The 21,821-nt window shown below is 36.4% G+C and overlaps 1 protein-coding gene across 25 annotated transcripts in view; it reads right to left on the reverse strand.

Moving 5' to 3' along the window:
* Positions 1–21,821, reverse strand: part of MCTP1 (multiple C2 and transmembrane domain containing 1) — a 534,125-nt gene that overhangs the window by 159,871 nt on the left and 352,433 nt on the right. For 23 of the 25 annotated variants that reach the window (XR_012330780.1, XR_012330776.1, XR_012330779.1 and 20 more), the window contains 5 exons: positions 6,556–6,658; positions 4,690–4,792; positions 4,258–4,359; positions 3,803–3,877; positions 1,458–1,577 (listed from right to left, as the gene is read on the reverse strand). Coding sequence is in view for 20 of the 25 variants with exons in the window: in XM_073802311.1 (XP_073658412.1) it covers positions 1,458–1,577; positions 3,803–3,877; positions 4,258–4,359; positions 4,690–4,792; positions 6,556–6,658 (503 nt within the window). In the remaining 5 variants the exon portion in view is untranslated. Of the gene's footprint in view, positions 1–1,451; positions 1,578–3,802; positions 3,878–4,257; positions 4,360–4,689; positions 4,793–6,555; positions 6,659–21,821 lie in introns of those variants that run through there. The other 2 variants (XM_073802302.1, XM_073802317.1) reach the window with 2 other exon arrangements.

The following is a 21,821-nucleotide window of genomic DNA, read 5'->3' on the forward strand; positions in this document are numbered from 1 at the left end:
ACTTACACACATTGTAATGCTAAATTGCTCAAAATGAAGGTTCCTGAACAAATGATATAATTATATAGGTTTCTCTGTTTTCAAATTTCACATATAGCTGTGAGGAATGACTTTGGGAGGAGTGAATCAAAGATGGCAGCATGACATTTTCAGTAGAATATTATTGTGTCTCCTAAAAGGCCCCTGGAACCTGGAAATAATGGCATAAAATACACACAGAAACTCAATATCATTTTTTCCTCATTAACATCAAAGTGCCTCTATGATGCTGAAAAATAATAATAAAGTTTGTTTAACAGTACTCCAATGTATTTATTATGTGAAAGAGCTAAATACAAGAATATTGAAAGAGGCAGATTTTCTTTTCTAAAACTTAATGATGATGACAGTCACTTTCTTTAAGGAGACAACGACATGTCTATGGGAAGCAGGCTGCTTAACTTTCTGGTAACTTACAACACAAAGGGACATATACACTCTTTGTTCCATGTGCTCAGACATTAATGAAAGTCCCATACAAGGCCTGAGAGGAGGACAGAGCTCAAAGTACTAAACAGATGTGCATACACTCATTTGAATGGTAATACTAAAATGTTGATTTGTTACTATAATTAAAACTCTTCTTGTAAGCCCCTTATAATAAAGTCATATTCTGAGAAACCGGTAACTATAAGGAAGCATAAGGTACTCATATTCTAACAAATATGACAATAAAATAAAAGATTTCAAAAGAACGACTCCACTTAAACTTCAAACCGAAACCCTGAATAAGCAAAAATAATGTGAGAGCAGAAAATCCCAGCTGAAGCTCAGAGGAAAGTATTCTTTCAGATTTTCTAGCTTTGCAAGTTGGTCTCATCAGCAGTTTTTAAATAACCAAAGTAAAAGGCTACAAGATGAACATTGTCAGAGGACTATTTGGATCTATCAAACTCTCACTCATGCGTTTTTAAAAGCTGGAAATCTCAGAAATAATAAAATGTGCCTTAAATAGGTCACATCCACTTCCAACTGATTCACATATTAAAGTATTACCAACTAGCATTCTACTGCCCAAGATTTTCATATTTTGAAAGAATATCTACAGGACAAATAAAATTAAAATGAAGATGGTCAAGATTATTATTATTTTTTAATGCTAAGGACTTTTCTTGGCTCTGCTATTGGGATTTGGAATTATGCAATATGTAAAGTTTTACATTTTAACTGTCACAGAGAAAATTATACATTGGCTGAGATGTCTTATATTCCGGAAATCTGAGGCGGGGATGTATTCTTGGACTCAGACCCTGAACAATCCATCAGGTTCCTGCCCACGGCAAATCTGCCCAGTCAAGTCTCAAAATAGAAGTTTAAAATGGCCACATCAACATAACTGTAACTATTGCCACAGAAACATGCAGCTATGATTACTGAATTTAATGAATAATAATGTAAGTAATACAGTATGATCATACCACAAAAGCAGCGAGGCTCCTTGCGGGTGAATCCCAGTCAAAGCAACTATTAATGTAGTATGCAGCATTTACGAGCACCATGACACAACGCTTCATTCTGATAAAGTTTCTTAGTAGCAGCTACAGGAAAATGAAAGTATTATTAGAATTTGCAAGACTAAAACCCATCAGATATGCTACAAAATTCTTCAAGTTTAGTGTGATTTAAAATGGATTCAGAAAGTTAATAAAGTTGTAAGAATATACCAAGCAATTTGGCTCACAAGTTAGAAGAAAAGAAGTATCTCTAAGAAGGTGAAAAGAACTAAGTTATAAGTGCAATTTCTTAGTTAAATATATTTGCATAAATAATACTATCATGCAAATTGGGCTACCTCTATTCAAAAGAAAAAAACAATCTCCAACAGTTCAAAAACATTTTTTTGCCACTTAGAATACTGGGAACCTTAAATATATTTAAGAATTCTGAAGTCCTGTGCTTTTAAAATGCTTTAAATGCTTTAATTTCAAGATATTTCAAAGTGAAATGGATAACTGGGGATGGTTTTATTTAGGGCCTTAGGGAAAAACCTGTCAAGTACTGCTTTATTATAGAAAAGTAACACTTTTTTCACCATTTCAGTAGGATTCTCCCTTTCTTACTATCATAGTCTCATTCTCTCTCTCTCTTTTCCCTCTTCGTCTCTCTATCTCCCTCCTTCCCACAATAAATTTCACCCACATTTTCTCATTACTTTTTCATAATTTTGGATTTAGGGAAAAATGTATGACAAGTACTTTACAAAATCTGTTACTTAAAAAGGTATATGACAAACTATTATATACAAAATAAGCTACAAAGATATATCGTACTACACAAGGAATATAGTCAATATTTTATAAGAACGACAAATGGAACAAACCTTTAAAAATTGGGAATCACTATACTGTGCACTTGTAACATATAATACTGTACATCAACTACACCTCAATAAAAAAAAAGAGATAGAAAAGCTACAGATATTGAACAAGAAAAAAAAGTATATGAGAATTGAAATAATTTAAATTAAAAATTTTAAATTAAGGCATGACTGCAGCTGTAAGAAAAACAGCCCGTGCTCTAGATATAGGTTCAAAAAATTACATACAGCTATGTTAATAATTAGAGTAATATGTCTGCAGGTTAATATTTTGCTACTTCCAAGTACACTTCAAGGCCCATCTGGTATTTTAAAGGAGCTATGTAAAGTTAACCGGGGTCATATAGAAAAAATAACGTATATATGTGTACATATAGATGCACATACATGCATACCAGTCTAAACAAGTTAAAATTTCTTTCAGGGAAAGTAAAAAGTGTCTCTATTTGTTTCCTTCTTGGCCCCTGATCACCTTACTTTAAGTGCTACTTTTATAACTTTTAACTATAACTGTGGAAATATGTAATCTGTATTTCTGTTCAGATAGGTATTACATTTGTAACTCATGCATTGCCTTTAAACAACTAAAGATTGCACTGTTTATGGTGAAGTGATTGGATTAAAACCAAAATATTTTTGGTCTTGTAATAGCACAGGAAATTATTAAAGATTTTAACACGCACAAATGAGTTCTGTAAACTTTATAACCTCAAATACATTTGATTTTAGCTGTGTTATTTGGAAGTAAACAATTTTTAAAAGGAGTAGCTTAATACTCTTTTCTTAACTTGTTATCAAATTGAATTTAAAACTACAAGTCTAATTACGAGATATCAAGCATAAGTTAAAATTTCTTCATGATATAAAAATCAGGGTTCCTGATTTTCTATTTTCTTAGCTAAAAATGCCAATAATAGTTCACTTCTAAAAGATCATAGTTAAAATCTAATTAAGAGGAAGGCTTCCCTTAAAAGATAGAGCCCCCTCTCTCGTGGATTAGAGGGAAGAACTTTATACTGGGCTCACTTTACAGACACCTGCATCATACCTGTGGGTGGTCTGGACATATATTTGAACCTCAGCTTTTGGTGTTCTCATTTACACATTCCATGGCAATCAAATTGTATTTTATGTTCAAAATGATCATTCTTCTGCTAACGCATGAACACATATCCATTCTATGCAGAGCCTACAGTATCCCCTTTCCTTTCTGACCACCCCCATCCAACTTACTAGTTTGGTATTGTCCTTGTTTGATCTTTTAAGGAAAGGAAGGGAAAAGAGAAAAAGAAAGAAGAAAAGAAAGAGCCATTTCACATCAGTAGATGATCAAAAATTCCATAGTCTTCCCCCCTCCTTACCTCCAAAGTTTATTTGAATTTACATAGATGTTTTACAGATATAATCAAGTCTTCCCAGAGGGATTAATCTTTCCTTGCTTTTTACCTGTTTAGAGAGTCTGTTTTCCTCTTCAATGTACTTCTGTTCTTTGGGTATTAATGTTCGTAAGCTGGCTTTCACCTATACATCAACATATGTGTCTGTTATGGAGTAATATAGTACAAATGTTTACAAGTTTTTCACGCAGTTCAATTTGCAATAATTTCGAAAGTTTCAAAGTCCTGGCTGCTGTGCTCATAAAATATAAATGTATACAGTTGCACATGCACGCGCTTCCATTTCTGACGCCGGCAGGCAGCGACCAGAGCACAGCCACAGCGGCAGCCGCCAGCTATAACAGAAAGTGTGGGTGTGCCAGGCAGTGGCAGAAGCGTATTCTCCAGGATACATCAAGGTTTAGAGAAAATGAGGAATGACAGAAATTCTCTACAAATCAGGAACAAAAGCTTTCATGAAACTGAACTCTTTAGCAGTACAAAAAAGCCAAAGTTAAGACTTACAGCATTAAAAATCACATCTATTTCAAGATAGATGACCCCCTTTGTTGGCCCTGTCAGCTGCTTGTTTTTCAAGACGTAGGCTTTCTGTTCACCATTTTGAATCTGCGGGAAAAGGACATGACAGCCGTCTGTCTCGCGGTCTCCACTGAATACACTCCCTCAGTGACCTTTGACCCCCAGCTGCTGAAACTGACAGAGAACCCAAAACAACTGTGGCAATTCTGACAAGTACCTGTTCATTACCAGGATCAAGTCTGTCAGGAAAAATTAACTATCATGGGATTCAACATGGCCGTGCATTGAGTATGTTAAAATTTTTAGTGTTCTTATTACAGACCTTGGTTGAGAAATGACAGATATAGAGCTGAGGGTTTTTTTTTTTTCCTTGAGCAAAAGCAACACAGAGCAGTGTGTCAGGTGAATGAAACTTACGGACAGCAATGGTATAGCAACTTTGCCCAGAAAGTCAGCACTTCGATCCCGATCTTCATCATAAACTGTCACTTCAAGAACTGAATGGATATCTTTAATGTTGCTGTATAATAAATATATGTAAAGAAAAAAAGACTTCATCAGTGGGGAACGAGAACACAAATGCTTTCGAAAATTTAGATAGCTCCAGCTGATTTGGTATATATATGTTTTATGTATACCATTTGCATACACATACACAAGGTAGCTTGGTATCTGACAGAATTTCCCACAATGCACCTTAGTAGACATGATGGTTCTATTATCTGGAACTTTGAATACAACTGTAACTTTAAGTTATAATTTTTCAATAAAATATAATTTCCATCTGGATGGGCAAAGAATAAGTTATTGTAAAAAAAATCAATAAGTGGCACTTATTTTTTTTTTAGACTTGTCCTATTCTTACTATTACAATAATTCCCATCTTCTTGTTACTCCCACATGAAGCACTACCAGGTTTGATTTCAGCAAGTGTCACAGTATAGTTTATATAATTTTTCTTTTTTATCATAATAGAATATCTCCTTTATCTTTATAGCTCTCACCAAAACTCTGACTTATTTCTGTTTGGTTTATAGTAAAAATTAACCAACACAGAGTATAGAATGAAGAAAATGTAACATTGATAGCTATTGTACCACCCTAGGATTTAGAAATTAAGTAGTGTTCCATTATGTTCCAAAGACAACATATGTTAATAAACAAGTATGCAAGCTCTTCATATTTTGTTTCTAGAAAAATAAGCCCCAATTGTTGACAGCATTTATTCTTTGATCAAACTGTTTACCAAGAAAACATGAATTAAGAGAAAACAAAAAATGAATATATTCATTACTGAAAGACTGCAACCACATGTGAGAAAAGGCTTTATCAGAGCACAATCAATTAATGGCTTTGATAATTATCAAACCTATTCATTCAATTATGCATTCCAGAGAAAAACACTCTCCACAACCTTCTTAGGAGTGCAAGTCTCCTGACCAGGCTTTCATCTCTTATAAAAATGTGGAATTCCTTAAAGATAAATTGGTCAGATAATTAAATCTGATTAGTTACTGGCTCTTAAGCAAGGACATTATAAGAAATTAATGAGGAATTTAGCAGTTTCTCATATACGAAAACAAAACAGTTTCTCATATACGAAAATAAAATAAAACTATGTTAGAAAACTTAAGAAGTACTTCTGTTTGGAGAGTTTTCCTTTGTTCAGAGTTCATTTCTAAAGCCCAGCTTAAAAAAAAAGAAAAAAAAACCACGGACTTAGGAGATACTATAGTGTAGCATCGGCAGCTTTTACAGTGCATGATCGAAAAGATTTACAAACTTTTTAAAACAAAAAGAAAATTAACTCAAAGTGTTTTCTGGTACATAGGACAGTACTTAATATTCTTATTGTGCTAAAACGCAACAAACCAAAACTAAAACATCTGCCGAATCCGAGACTGGATTGTTTGCTGATTTGAGCAATGGAACAAATAGAGCTTTGTCCTCCTTGGTGTCAGTGCAATTGGGGAGAATTTCAATAGAAAGTATAAAAGGAAGAAGCAGTACGGCAATTCAGTTAATGGGAGCAAAATCCTTCATCAAATCATATATAAAATGCATAGTTTCAAAAAAATATCTGTGAAAACAAAGAAAAATGGCATACCCTTTCCCCAGGTTTCACTATCAGGAAGGTAATGCAATTATGCAATTCACTGTTGCTGGCAAAGGCAGGCCAGATTCATTGAGTTGTTAATCAGTTAAGAATAAACGCACAAAAATTTCAAAAATAAATATCATTTAGCAGCAGTTTCGAAATGAGATCAAAGAATGACTACTTACAATGTGAAGACTTTGTTCCACTCAGGATTGAGATTTTTGTAGACAGTGTGTGTTAGCAGCCTATCATTGTTCAGTTCAACCACACAAAACGGGTCACTTTTACCTACAAGAGATACGGAGGGAACATTTTTAGTACAAATTGCACCCACAGTTCACAGTGTCGTGACCGTGACCACATCTCTTTTCTAAAAAGTTTTATAGAAAACAAAAAGTAAAGTAAAACTTTAAAAATTAAAAAGTAACATCAAAATAGAGTTCGATGTAACTGGGTGATGCTAACAATTGTGATTCAGAGCAATTTAGAACTTGAAAAAAGTAAAAGAGAGCAAATTACATGGCTGCTATTTTAATTTGCAATTTTTTTTACAAAAATACTACTATAACTGCTGGTTATGAGGGGAAACGTGATACATGTCCATCCCTAAATCAGATTTTATTTAATTCAATGACCTTTGAAAAGTTCAGCCCCTTTACTTTAATGCATGTATTTTCCAGCTCATCTGACTCACTAGGAACTTGTAATAGAAATTCCTAAACAAGTTTATTTTGGGAAAACTGTTATATTGCAGAATTACAACCTTTTTATCTGACTTTAGATTCTCTTCTGAAATATCTATGGCATCACAAAAAGGTAAATTAGATCCTCTGAGGCAGAAAAAAATTCTGCCATTTGAAACTTAACCTCAGTAACCAATCTGCATGTTAAAGAGCAGTATTTTTTCTGTCCACGGAGAGTGAAGGATTTGGAAGTTATCATATATTCAGAGCCACTCTACTCAGCCATAGTCAAACCTCATCCATTCGGTAATTATATCTTGTGATGTCCTCAATATTTTTGTAATGTCATGTCCTGTATTGTAAGAACCCATAAAGTCATTGGCTCTATGGGGGCAGCATTAATGATATTAGTGCAGCATGTAATTTGTTTGATACCTTATACAAATGACAATGAAATCAATATTTAGAGAAAGCTGTCCAGAGGTCATATCTTTTAAACTACAATATTGATTTAGACTACATAAGAGGTTAATGTGCATATTATTAACTTTAATGATAAAGAATAATTGTTTTAAATGCATTGTGAATTGTAGTCACAGTAGTTTACACTTCTGTGAAAGCTTAAATATCACTGAAGATTTTCAATTAAATTTTAATAGGAAAGAATTCATTAGCTATCAGTGACAGATAAGCTATGTATTCCCACACAGCAGTGTATTTACTTTCCATATTGTAATTTTGAAAATGAGCTGTACAAACTGTGATTCACCTTTAATTTAATTTATTAATTTTACATTAAAAAAGAGATTTAATATGTGTGTGTTAGTTCAGTGGTCTCCTATAGCCCAGGATAATTGCGTAATTTAACATTATGGCAGTCTTTTCAGTTTTTGGTCTTGGGAATAATTTTCAATAAAGAATAGAGAACTGAAACTCTTTAAGGTCGGGTGAAAATTTTACCTCTGGTTTAGGATCTGTATTTTTCCCCACCTTCTTCAGTCCTCTTGCCCTACCTGTTACCACTCTCATTTACAACTCACACATGCCATGAAAGATGGTATTCAAAAAAATTTTTGTTCATTAAAACACGGCGTAATAGGTTTTATTTGCCACATCAACAACTTTATTTTCTCCCAAAGAATTCAGGTACAAGCATGAAAAATAGATTAGTTTTCAAAAGCTTAGTTATTCTGAAGGCTCATATTAAGCATCTTCTCTCCACATCTAGCTTTGTGCTGGGTACTATGGTATAAACAAAAGAACAGAGCACATAAATTCCAACCTCAAATAGTTTATAAAAGGTTTGGAGAGATAAAATATATCTACATATAACAAACATAGGGAAGATTAAAGCCACATTTATGATAGAATTCATGTCAAAAGAGTATTTTACTTTCACTTTAGATGAAATGATAAGCTTTGGAAACATTTACTTAAAAGACAAGTGTAACTCTCATACTCTTGCTTGGACCTCATTTTAACTTTTCTTATATACACGTACATTCACGTTAACCAGTAAAAAGTAACTACAAAAAGATAGCACTTTTCAGTATTTTTGTTCCCTCATTTTCACTTGCTTTACTTCAATTACTATTCTATTTCAACTGACTTGGTTTTACTTTCCCTCAAATGACCAACAATGTGTAACAGATTCAGTCAAAACGGTACCACTGCTTCAATAACAAAACACAAGAACACGCTCCAGAGACCGAAATCTATGGTGAAAGAATTTACCTTAAACTTCTACAAACAGAGGATGAAAATCTTTACTTGACTTTTTTCCCCACAGGAAGTATATTCAGTTGTGTAAGACTGAATACAGTTCTTTCAACCAACCCCATGGAAAGTCCCAAATCATCACCTTTATTGCTGTATTTTTAATTTACTGACAGTAGAAGATCTAGAGTCAGTGGTTGGCTAAAGGATCAGAAAGAAACAAAATCTGTGCTTAATGTTTAACATTTTTCATATCTTGTTAAGAAACTGATACATTTATCAAACTCTATGCCCATGAGGTAGTGGCAATCCATATTTTCTTACTATTTAATTGATTATTTCTGAAGACCATTCCTAGGGAAAACCAGTATCAGCCATCTATCATCACATTACTTAATCTCTCAGTTACTCTCCTCTACTAGAAGAAAGATGTTAAAGAACTAGAGGCATTTCCACACCAAAAACAGTGTAGAGCCTTCTAGAGCCACTTCTCAGTCATTTTGCTATTCTAAATTCCAGCGGCATACCATCACTGGCAAAGATATTCTCCTATCAGAACCTATATTATAACTTGGAATGGGTAACCAATATAATTTTTAAGAGACCATGTTAGACATTATGCAGAATGTAATGGTGCTTACGTTAAAAAAAAAGAGCCTTTTGCCTGAGGTAGATCAAACTGCTATTTAACATGGCTTTAATTCAAGCCGATTTTCTCCAATCTGAAATCTATTATTCTTAACCTGCTTACAGTCATATAAAAGGCTGACTGTGGTCAGTGACATGACCCAATCCATGTAAATGCTGTCATTTTCATTTTTTTGAAAACTTCTTCTCAAGTTTAACACATCTTCTTCTCAAGTTTAACACATCTTTGATGTCTTCTCAGAGCCCATAGGTTAAAATCCACATCATATGGTATAGAATATAGTCTTTCATCTCCAATCTCTAGGTCCTTAAAGTCCTTTACTTGAGCTGTATCACACCTTTTGATTCCTCAAATATTCCATGTACTTCCAGAGTTCTGGGCAAGGCATTAAAGTTCAAAGCAAAAGCCCAGTGGTCTGGGAAAAAGGGCCTAAACTTTGGAGGCTGAGCAATCTGGGGTTGAATACTCACTCTAGGACCCTGGACCTGTTTCCTCACACATTCAGCAGTGACTGTAATGGTCCCTTGCAGATATAATAGTTAGAATACAAGTAGCAGAATGTCTGGCACACTAGCAAGGACCTCAATAAATAATAGCAATAATAAGGGCAATAATAGTAGCAATAATAAGCGCAATTACAATACTTATTATTGTCATAATTGTAAATATTTTCTGAGATTTTATTATAAGCCCAACATTATGTTTTCAAAAAATTTTATGACTACTTTATGAGAAAGATGCTTTTACTATTTCTATTTTACAGAGAGGAAACTGAAGCTGGCAGATTATATAACTCACCAGGTCACACAGGTTGTAGTGAAGCTATTATTCAAACCCAGGTCTATCTGATCTTCAGAGCCCTTGCTCTACCCCTGTTGTCCATGCTCCCTTTAATTAAATAATATTTAAATGTAAGCCACTAGGCAAGACCTTTCCCAATAACTGTGCCTACCTCAGTATTTAGTGGGCCACACCCAAGGAAAGAGCTGGGTAATGCCTTGTCTATAGATACATTCATTCAACAAATATTTACTGTTTACCACGTACCAGGCACATTCTATATGCTGAGGAGACAGACATAAAACAATTTTAAAAAACCCTGAACTTATGGAGTTTGCATTGAGGAAGAAGAAAGACAATGAATAAGAACATTTTATAGTATTTTAGAAGGTGATAAGTACTATGGAGAAAAATTAAGTTGGGAATGTCAGTGAGGAGATAAGGAGTGCTGGTATATATGAGTAATTTTTAAAAGGGCTGCCAGAGAAGGTCTCAGTGAGAAAGTGACATATGGGCAAAGAAATGCAAGAGGCCAGGGAGTGACTGTTGCTCAGAGAAGTGACTGTGCCTGGTGTTTCTAGGAATATCCAGAAAGTTAGTGTGTCTGGAGGAATGGATTGGGGGTGGGGGGTGAGTATTAAATGGCATAGTTAGAGAGGTACAGGGAGGGTGGAAGGCCTCTGTAGGATTTAGCTTTCACTTGAAGTGCTAGGGCAAGTTTTTGGAGGGATTTGGGTTGAGGTGTGACAGGATCTGACGGCTGCTATTTGGAGAATAAGGTAGAGAGAGGGCAATGGAGGAGACAGGGAGAAGAGTTGGGAGGATATTACAATAACCCAGGTGACGTGGAGTGGTTCGATTCTGGATATATTTTGAAGGTAGAACCAACAGAATTTGCAGATGTCATTATTGAACAATCTATTGTGCCTCATATTATTATTTGGGAATGGAAAACAATTTACTGAGCTTAGCCAAGTCAGTCTTTTTTTGCAAGGTCAAGAAGCATTCAACAAAATGCTCTGACTAGATATTTCTAGAATCCAGCAGAGGAAAATTTAGGTAAGGAGAGAAAGGCAATTTTATTTTTAACTCCCATTTTCATCTTTTCCTTCTAAAAAGTTATGTTTTTACAGTTATCAGTGTGGATGCCAACATTAGTTCTTTGCACACTATGTTCTTTTTGACTAATTTGAAAAGAATCCTCCTGCCATTCAAGGCATTAAAGGGCAATTAAAAATTAACAGCAATTTCAGCCAAAATAACAGTAAACAGACAATATCAAATACTATAAACTTACTACTAGAAAGCACACACTAGACTTTTATTTTAAAGAAGCGGCTACACATAGTTAACGTGTTTATCTGGTTTGCTAAATGATGCTTTAAATGACTGGCTTTTCAGTTCCTAAATTTTGCAGTCTTGATTATGTGCCACCTAAACAAACAAAAACAATCACAGAAATACCAGTGATGGACCTAACCATTAATTATCTCCTTAATTATTCCTTCTTTTCCTCCTTTTATCATTCCAGTTAGACCCTGTGATATGCTGCGTTGCTTGCTGAGAGTACTGGAGGAGTGGAGTTGACTACAGGATGCAGAGTTGATGTCTATAAAGTGCACTGTACTCTGCAAAGTTCTAGAGAGTGATGCAAAGCCGGCCCCTGTTATCATTTTATTCGGTCCTGTCAGGCTAGAAGTGCAAGGAATGAAAGCAGCATCCAAAGTCGAAGTGTATTTTGTTTCTGATCATTTTTGTCTATCTAAAATAAAGAGTAGAAATGCATGGGAACAAAGATTCTATAATCTCGTTTCCCTCTTACTCATTCTTGTCAGAAGACTAAAGCATTCTTCCTTAACTTTTGCCATTTTGGCTAAAAAGTGCCTATCCCTCTCCTTTCCAGTGCAAGAAACTGGAGATTTTGGTTTGGATGCAAGATAGAAATTGAAGCAGTGCTGGGTGAGGACGGGGGCAGGGGGGTTGATTGTGTTACCTGCCATGACAGCTAGAAGAGAATCTTAGCTTTCCTTGAGAACATGGCCACTTTCCATGTCGATAATTTCTAGAGAGAAATAGGAATACATTTTGAAGCATTCATTACTTATTCCGTGTCTGCTTGTCTCACCCCAGAGTTATAATTATGATAAGATTTAGTCCAGCTCTCAAGGCACACACAATTTAGTGGGCAGGATAGACATGTAAATACACAATTATAATGCAGGGTTGTAAGCGCTGTAATAAAGGTAAGTAAAGAGTGCAATGGGAGCAATGAAAGGAAGCATATCATTCTCTAAGTCTAGAACAGGAAGAGGAAAAGAAAATGAAGACTTTTTCCCAGTGGAGATGATGCTGGTGATCTATGCTAATTACACATCTCTATCACCGGCAATTTTAGAAGTGAAGGACTTTAAGAATTTGTGATAAGGACTATTTAGCTTACATCTACTTGTTTATCCCTTTAATAGGGTCTCTGTAACACAAAACCTAAATCTATGTTATATAACAATTATAAAATAGATACTTACAAATATTATGTTAGGACTGATGCATTTATCCATAATCTAGTTAAATACTAAGAGCTATCTTTTTTGCTATGGATTTTTATAGGGAAAAAAATCTCCCAAGGGAATTAAAATTAGAACGAGACTCTTTTACCTTAACTCATAAAAATAAACTTATAACAGATCTTAAAGCATCTACTCTATTACTTCAGTTCTCCTTGCGGTGAAAAGACATTCCTATAACCATAAAAATAAACATCAGAAATGTCTTCAATGGGCATGTCGAATGGCAAACTTCAAATCACAGTGAGGATTAAACAGGGTGCACTGACTGGCTAATTCTCTCTCACTCTTAGCCCTTGTTCTCTGAGGTCACCACACTGACATATTTACAAAGAATTGTGGGAAAGTCAGCACCACCCCTGTTCACTTGCTACCTGTATTGTGGGCAAGTGGATAACTTCAGTTTGTGCAAACTACTGGTTTGAGTATTAAAGTCACTCAAGAGATACTGAATGATATTCTTGCTCCCCAAATAGAAAGTTAATTCTGATCCATCAGTGGTGGGCTTTGTCCAAGGTCATTTTGCTGCTGACAAGTGGCACACTTTGCTGGTTGTGATGTGTTATAAAAATGGGTGAGTGTGTGGGGACCCAGTGACCACCTCTTTGTTGCCATGTCTCTGAAAACACAGAGGCTTTCAGTAGCACTGAAAGCAATTCATACCCACAGGGGCCTTTTATTTTGGGGCTACCTTGCACAAATTAAACTCTTTGGTTTAATTTCCTCAGTTGCCACAGTTTGAAATAGTTATAATCTAACCTTTAAAAAAATTATAATCGAGGTTGCCATCTTTCTACAAACTGGAATTTCAATCATAACACATAACAATGTTATAGTTGAGGGAATCCCATTGGGGTCCACCAAAATAAAGAGCAACCTACATTGGAGACATCTTCCAATCCTCCCCTTATCACTGGAGATGAGGCTTTGACCTTAGCCTTTTTCATCGACTGACCTCAACATATTTTAAACATCTGATTAGTAGAATTACATTAACTGACACTCTTCACTAAGTTCCCACTGGGTCTGGCTCTGGGACTACGTAATAATAGGGCTTCTCTTTTCTCACTAAGTCATGAAGCAGGTTTCATTGTGGCATAAAAATGGACCCTCTAGCGTTGTGGGTCTCAGCCCACTAGGTATAAAACATTTTCCTCATATTGTAGATTTTGTAATGCCCTCCTCACTATTCTGAAATACAATAAAACCAACCCATAAGTGATTTCAACATTTAATTTAATGCTATTATGCAGAGGAATAAATAGAAAGTTGGGTATGTACAATAAAGTCATATGTTGATTTATTCAACAAATATTTATTGAGTACGTACTACGTGTTAGGCCATATGAACAAACAAACAAAATAAAAGGAAAGGTCTCTGCTCTCCTGGAGTTTGCTTGCAGTGGCGAGGGAGGAAAGAGAATAAATATTGAACATAATTAATAAGCAGATTATATTGTATGTTAGAGAGTGATATATGTTAATGGAAAACAGAAAAACTACAGCAGGATAAGGGGTTTGAAGAGTGTGGGGAGGGGCACAGTTTATACAATTAATTAGGGTGGTTGGAGTAGATCTCATTGTGAAGGGAGGTCTGAGCAAAGAACTGAATGAAGTGAAGGAGTAGTTAACTGGATATTGGGAGAAAAGTGCTCCAGGTAGAGGGAGGAGCTACAGCAAAAGCCTGGTGTGCTCCAGGAACCTGATAATAGGACACAGCGAGCAACAGGAAGAAGAGAACATGTCAGAGAAGTAACAAGGAACCAGGTCATGAAGTGCCTTGGAAGCAATCCTAAGGTCTTTGGTGTTTACTGTGTAAAGTGACAGCCATCAACAAGACCTGAGTAAATAATACGTATTTCAGGATGTAATCTAGACTCATAATCATGAAACAGATTTTAAAGCTATATTAGTGTCTATATTTATTCATGCAGGACATGGGACAGTTTTCACTCTTTATGATTGTCTAATGCTTTTTAAGACAATTAGTATCCCCGCCTCTCAACTCCCAACATAAATAGTATTCCCCAACCATGTGGCAACTTAATTCCCCTACAGATTTCTAAAGCACCCAAGGGGGCAATACTGCCCTCTCCCAATTGAGAATCATTTCCCTACAGCAACAGTTCTTAAACATTTTGGTTTCAGGAACTCTTAAAAATTGCTGAGGATCTCAAACAGTTTTTTTGTGTGGGGGTTATATCTATCAAAATTTATCATTTTAGAAATTAAAAATGAGAGCGTGTAAAGATACACTGTGTTCTTGGGTCGGAAGAATTAATATTGTTAAAATGACCATACTATCTAAGGCAATGTACAGATTCAATGCAATCCCTGTCAAAATACTAAAGATATTTTTCACAGAACCAGAATAAATAATTTTAAAATTTGAGTTGAAAGACAAAAGACTCTGAATAGACAAAACACTCTTGAGAAAGAAGAAAAGAGCTGGAGGAATTATGCTCCCTGACTTCAGACTATACTACAAAGCTACAGTAATCAAAACAGTATGGCACTGGCACAAAAACAGACAGAGATCAATGGAACAGAATAGACAGCCCAGAAATAAACCCACCTACTTGTGGTCAATTAATCTATGAAAAAAGGCGGCAAGGATATACAATGGACAAAAAACAGTCTTGAAGAGTACTGGGAAAACTGGCAGCTACATGTAAAACAATGAGATTAGAACACTTCCTCACACCTCATATCCAATAGTAAACTCAAAATGGATTAAAGACCTAACTGTAAGACTGAAAATCATAAAACTCCTAGAGCAGCGGTCCCCAACCTTTTTGGCACCAGGGACTGGTTTGGTGAAAGACAATTTTTCCATGGATGGGATGGCAGGGTGGATGGTTTTGGGAAGACTCAAGCACATTATATTTATTGTGCACTTTATTTCTATTATTGTAACATATAATGTAATAATTATACAACTCACCACAATGCAGAATCAGTGGGAGCTGTGAGCTTGTTTTCCTGCAACTAGATGGTCCCATCTGGGGGTGATGGGAGACAGTGACACCTGAAGTGTGCTGCTTATGTCCAGTCTACTCCATAATCTCATTTTGGTGGCTGTTACTGCAGAAAACCCTACTTCACAAAGATAGGATATTGGAAATAAAAGCAGGCTTTTCAGTGCTTTTGTGGCAGTCTCAGGATATTCCGCCTTGACTTTAATCCAGAACGTATGGAGATCTGAAGTTGTCTCAAACATACTTTTAAGGGCACCATCATTTGTGACCTCAAGTAGTTGATCCTCTTCTAGCATGGACAAAGTCAATTCATCTGACTTATTCACAAATGGGTCGAGGGTCCATTCCTTTCCAGGTCAGGGGTTTTTCGTGGCTGGGAAGTAATGCTCAAACTCTTTTGAAAGTAATGCTCAAACTCTTTTGAAAGTAATGCTCAAACTCTCAGAAAGTTCTGACATAGGTGATCATGCACCAGCTGGAAGAAAGAAGGCCCTGGCTCAGACTCTTTCAAAATCTCTGCTAATATTTGAAACATGTCAAAAATCCCAATGTTCACTCATCGACCCCATAATTCTAGTTTGGCTTTGAATGCAGCCACTTTATCTGCCGACTTGAACACAGTTGTCATTCTCCCCTGAAGTGACAGATTGAGTTCGCTGAGCAGGTTGAATATGTCACACAAGTAAGCAAGTTTTGCGACCCATTCTGTGTCACTGAAATGTGCTGTCAGTGGTGACTGTTTTTCTAAAAGAAATCTCTGGAGCGGCTCTCGTAACTCAAACACTCTGGCCTGTGATCTACCTTTAGAAAACCATCTCACTTTTATGTATAAGAGAAGATGTGTGTGCTCTGCGTCCATCTTCTCACAGAGCTGTGCGAACAGACGTGAATCAAGGGCATGTACTTTAATGTGGTTGATAATTTTAATCACATCCTGCAAAATGTTGTTAAGTTCAGGTGACATTTTTCACCTAGCCAGCATTTCTCTATGGATGACACAGTGCATAGACTCACATTCAGAAGCAACCTCTTTGACTGGAGTAATGAAACCAGAAAGCCATCAGTCATGGCAGCTGCTCTGTCCGTGCATATACTGACACAAAATGACCAATTCAGTTTTCCTGATATGTAATTGTTCAAAGACTTGAATAGTTCTGCAGCTGTGGTGTTAGCTGGCAACAAAAGTGCACATAACATATCCCATGCACACCCTCCTGAAAAATAAATCGCACAAAAACAAGAATTGTTGCCTCGTTGTCAACATCAGTAGACTCGTCAACCTGGAGTGTGTACCATGGTGACTCATTAATCCTCTCTAACAATTGTGCCTCAGTATCCTCTGCTATTTCATCAATTCATCTAGTTATGGTGCTAGCCAAAAGAGGAACATGTGCCACCTTTTGAACTGCAGCCTCTTCTAAAAGTTCATGACAAATGTCCTTAGCAGCAGGCAGGACCAACTCTTTACCAACAGTAAAGGGCTTCTTAGCTTTAGCAATGAGTTTAGCCACTAAGAATCAGTGCAGACGCATTTGATGAAGTGGTGGCCTTCAATAATTGCTTCTGTTCTTCGTGTTCACGTTTTTTCCTTTGAAAAACTCCAAAGGCTTGTCTTTTAATGCAGGGTGCTTGGTCTCCATGTGGTGAAGCAGTTTTGAAAGTTTCATGGCTTTGTTGGATAGCCAGTTGTCATACGTTAAACAAAGTGGGCTTGGAGGATGTGAATCACCTCTTGCAATGAACCTGTAATTTAAGTAGGACTCTTGGTATTTTCTTTTAAATGCAGCTTTCTTTTTGTTGGCAGTCTTACTTCTGGTGTCTCATCATTGGGTCTTTCCCTCTTTTCAAAGAAGCTCTCTAGAGATGTTTGTTTTTTACTCATTTTGGCTAGGGCTAGCTTGTGGGCTTACCAAAACTGTGACTGAGACAAGAGCACAGTGCAGGAGAGAGGCGTGGATGAAAGTGGTAAATAAAATAATGGGTCGGCCATGCGCAGACTAAACTAGGTGTCGGATTCTGACTTAAAGCCTGCCACCAGATGCAGCCTAATTGTCACTTGCCACTCACTGATAGGGTTTTGATATGAGTCTGCAAGCAACTGATTTATTATGGTCTCCGTGTGGTCAAACCTCTCTGCTAATGATAATCTGCATTTGCAGCCGCTCCCCAGCGCTAACATCACCGCCTCAGCTCCACCTCAGATCATCAGGCATTAGAGTCTCATAAGAAGCACGTGACCTAGATCCCTCACACACGCAGTTCACAGCAGGGTTTGTGCAACTATGGGAATCTAATGCCACCGCTCATCTGACAGGAGGCGGAGCTCAGGCAGTAATGTGAGCGATGGGGAGCGGCTGTAAATACAGATGAAGCTTCGCTCACTCACCGCCGCTCACCTCCTGCTGTGCAGCCTGGTTCCTAACAGGCCACAGACCAGAACCGGTCTGTGGTCTGGGGGTTGGGGACCCCTGTCCTAGAGGATAACATAGGCAGAACACTCTTTAACATAAATCAGAGCAATATTTTTTGGATCTGTCTCCTAAAGCACGGAAATATAAGCAAAAATAAACAAATGGGACCTAATTAAACTTAATTTCCTTTGCACAGCAAAGGAAGCCATCAACAAAATGAAAAGACAACCTGCTGAATGGGAGAAAATATTTGCAAATGATATGACTGATAAGGAGTTGATATCCAAAATATATAAACAGTTCATACAACTCAAAATCAAAAAAACAAACAACGTGATTAAAAAGTGGGCAGAAGACCTGAATAGACATTTTTCCAAAGAAGAAATGCAGATGGCCAATAGGCACATGAAAAGATGGTCAATATCACTAATCATCAGGGAAATACAAAACCACAATGAGATATCACTTCACACCTGTCAGAATGGCTATAATCAAAAGGAACACAAACAACAAATGTTGGTGAGCATGTGGAGAAAAAGGAACCCTTGTACACTGTTGGTGGGAACTTCAATTGGTGCAGCCACTCTGGAAACAGTATGGAGGTTACTAAAAAAAGTGACAATAGAACTGCCATATGACCCAGTAATTCCACTCCAGGGTACATATCTGAAAAAAACGAAAACACTAATTTGAAAAGATACAGGCACCCCAATGTTCATAGCAGCATTATGTACAATTGCCAAGATATGGAAGCAACCTAAGTGTCCAAGAATGGATAAAGAAGATGGGGTATATATATACAATGGAATACTATTCAGCCATAAAAAAGAGGGAAAATTTGCCATTTGCAAAAACATGGATGGACTTGGAGGGTATTATGCTAAGTGAAATAAATCAGACAGAGAAAGACAAATACTGTCTGATATCAATTATATGTAGAATCTAAAAAATACAACAAACTAGTGAATATAACAAAAAGGAAACAGACTCACAGATATAGAGAATAAATTAGTGGTTGCCAGTGGGGAGATGGAAGGGGGCAGGGGCAATATAGGAGTATGGGTTTAAGAGGTACAAACTATTAGGTATAAAATAAGCTACAAGGATATATTGTACAACAGGGAATACAGCCAATATTTTATAACAACTATAAATGGAGAATAACCTTTAAAAATTGTGAACCACCATATTGTACACCTGTAACTTACATAATATTATACATCAACTATACTTCAATTAAAAAAAATGAGAGATGTAACCTATCATTCATTAAGAAATAACAATAATAAGTCCATGACATGTTAACATAAGAGTGATCAAATATTATGTAGCCTTTGAAAAACTCCATCGTACACTCATGGGAGAATGACAGTGAAAAACGCAAATAACATCTCAGTATTATTATGAAGACAGTTTTGAATTCACAAATTCCTAAATGGGTCTTGGGGATCCCCAGAGGTTCCCAAGTCACACTTGGAGAACCATGACTAAGAGCAATGGAAATACAGCTTAATGTATACATGAGTTTATTTGGTATATAGAATTAGATGCAAAAGAATATTTATAGCATTGTGTTTAACTAGATGCATTCTTGAGTCCTAGAAGTAAACCTTCTTGGTATTAGCTGGGAAGCTCAAAATTTATGACAGATGAACGGGCAATAAAACAAGACAGACAAGAAACTGGAAAATAAAGAAAAAGGAGACTATGGGATTTAGAAAATGAGGAGAGGCAATAGAGAAGTTATGTCTAAGCTTTTAAGAGTTTAGATAAATTATGGTAAAAAAACATTTAAAGGCTTTATTTTCCATTAGTATTTAATAAGAAACTACATACAAGTGACATTACTAGATTAGAAACACAAAAGTTGTTTGGTCTCAAATACGTATAAAAATATATCATAAGCTCCTTTGATTTTCCAAGCCCTTGAAGACACTTTAGGACTTTTGTAAATATATATTCAATTAGATTCTCCACAGAGAAGCATGAGGTTTCAGACACTCTTTCCTATACGTAAATTAACTATCTGGAGAGGTCTTTTGCAATGGAATAAAATTCTTTAGACTTAAAAAATTAAGAACTGTATTAGGTGATTAAACCTTTTTATATTTTTAGGCAATAAAGCTGAAAATTGCCATCTGTCAAGCCTTTGTCTTTAGAATGATATCTTTGTCTTTTTATTTCTCTTCTACATAATATCTACTCATTCAGGTATCTGTTATTCATCTTGGCACCCTTTGCAGGATCTCAGATTCTTAGGACTGGGAGAGAAGCCTTAGAGGTCAAGTTCAAAAGCTCATATAGGACTTGAATCCCCTCTGCAACCAGGTGGTCATACAGGCTTGGCTTCAAAGGTTCCAGCACTGTGGAATCACTACATCCACAGGAATATTCTGATCTATTTTTTGGCAATCATAATTTGGGGGAAATGCTTCTTTACATTTTATGTCTCTCTAGCTCTTGTCTATTCTATGATTTGCCCTCTGTAGTAATTTTTGAAGTTTAAATGAAATAACGGGTGTAAAGGAGGGGCACAGCATCTGTCACTGAGAGTGTCTGATTCATGTTTGTTACCTGCTCTCCTGCACTGGACAGTGTGGATGGCTTGCTGAGCATCTATTCTAACTATTTCTAGTATGTCTCTTCCTGACCTAGAGAGGCCACAAGGGCCTCCCTTGCAGCTGGGGTTGCAGATGTGATTTAGGTTGCACCAATCAGAGGTACTTGCCTAAGATTTGACTTTAGAACTCAGTTATCTGAGAGGGTGTGGAGTCCATTTTGCTTCTGCTCACACGGCAAGCGGGAGTAGTGTAAGCAGCTGACACAATGTCTTCCCAACATACCCATGTGGCAGGAGCTGCAACTCCTTGGTTCTTTCATGTAGCTTTAGTATTAACTTCTGGAAAGTGAGCTTAGAGCTTGTTTTCTTAGACCCTTCCTGCCTCCAAAGATTCTGTGATCCATTGAAAACTCTATAACAAATCCCTTTCTGATTAAATGTGCTAGAAGGAAGTTTGCTCTTTGGATTGAACCTTGGCCATTACTACTTCTGCCAACTCCTATCAACACCCTCCCCATGACAGGCTTTGGATAATTGACAATAGAAATCATATCCAATTCCACATCTTCCTTTCTCTGGTTCAACTTCATGGCTTCACTGAATAGATGTGGATTGGCATCCCTGCCTTGCCATGTACAAGCTGGGGTGTGTGTGTGTCTGTTGATCTAGGCAAGTTACTTAACCTCTCCACACCTCAGTTTTCTAATTTGTAAAGTGGAGATAACAACAATACCTAATTAGATTGTTGTGAGATTAACTGTGATAATCCTTGTACCAAGCTTAGGGTAGTGTCTGACATGTGATAAGGTCTCAATAAATATTCGTTGCCACTATTATTGTCATTATCACTTTCACTGAGCTATTTTCAATGGCCTTGATTTTAAAATGCCAGATATACCAACCAAGGATATTTTCTGGTTAGTTTGTCAATGTCCTTCTTTCAAGTGTAGCTTTTAAAACTGAATTCATACCCCAGGATGTCTGATGAGCCCAAAAGACAGTATCATTCTCAACATTCTCCTTTTATTCAATGTAACAAAACTGACATATGTATCATTGACTCTCATGGAGATTAAACTCAAGTCAGACTCAAAGTCTTTTCTGTATTTT

This window comes from Tursiops truncatus, chromosome 3 (assembly GCF_011762595.2).
Source record: "Tursiops truncatus isolate mTurTru1 chromosome 3, mTurTru1.mat.Y, whole genome shotgun sequence".
Lineage (NCBI taxonomy): Eukaryota > Metazoa > Chordata > Mammalia > Artiodactyla > Delphinidae > Tursiops > Tursiops truncatus.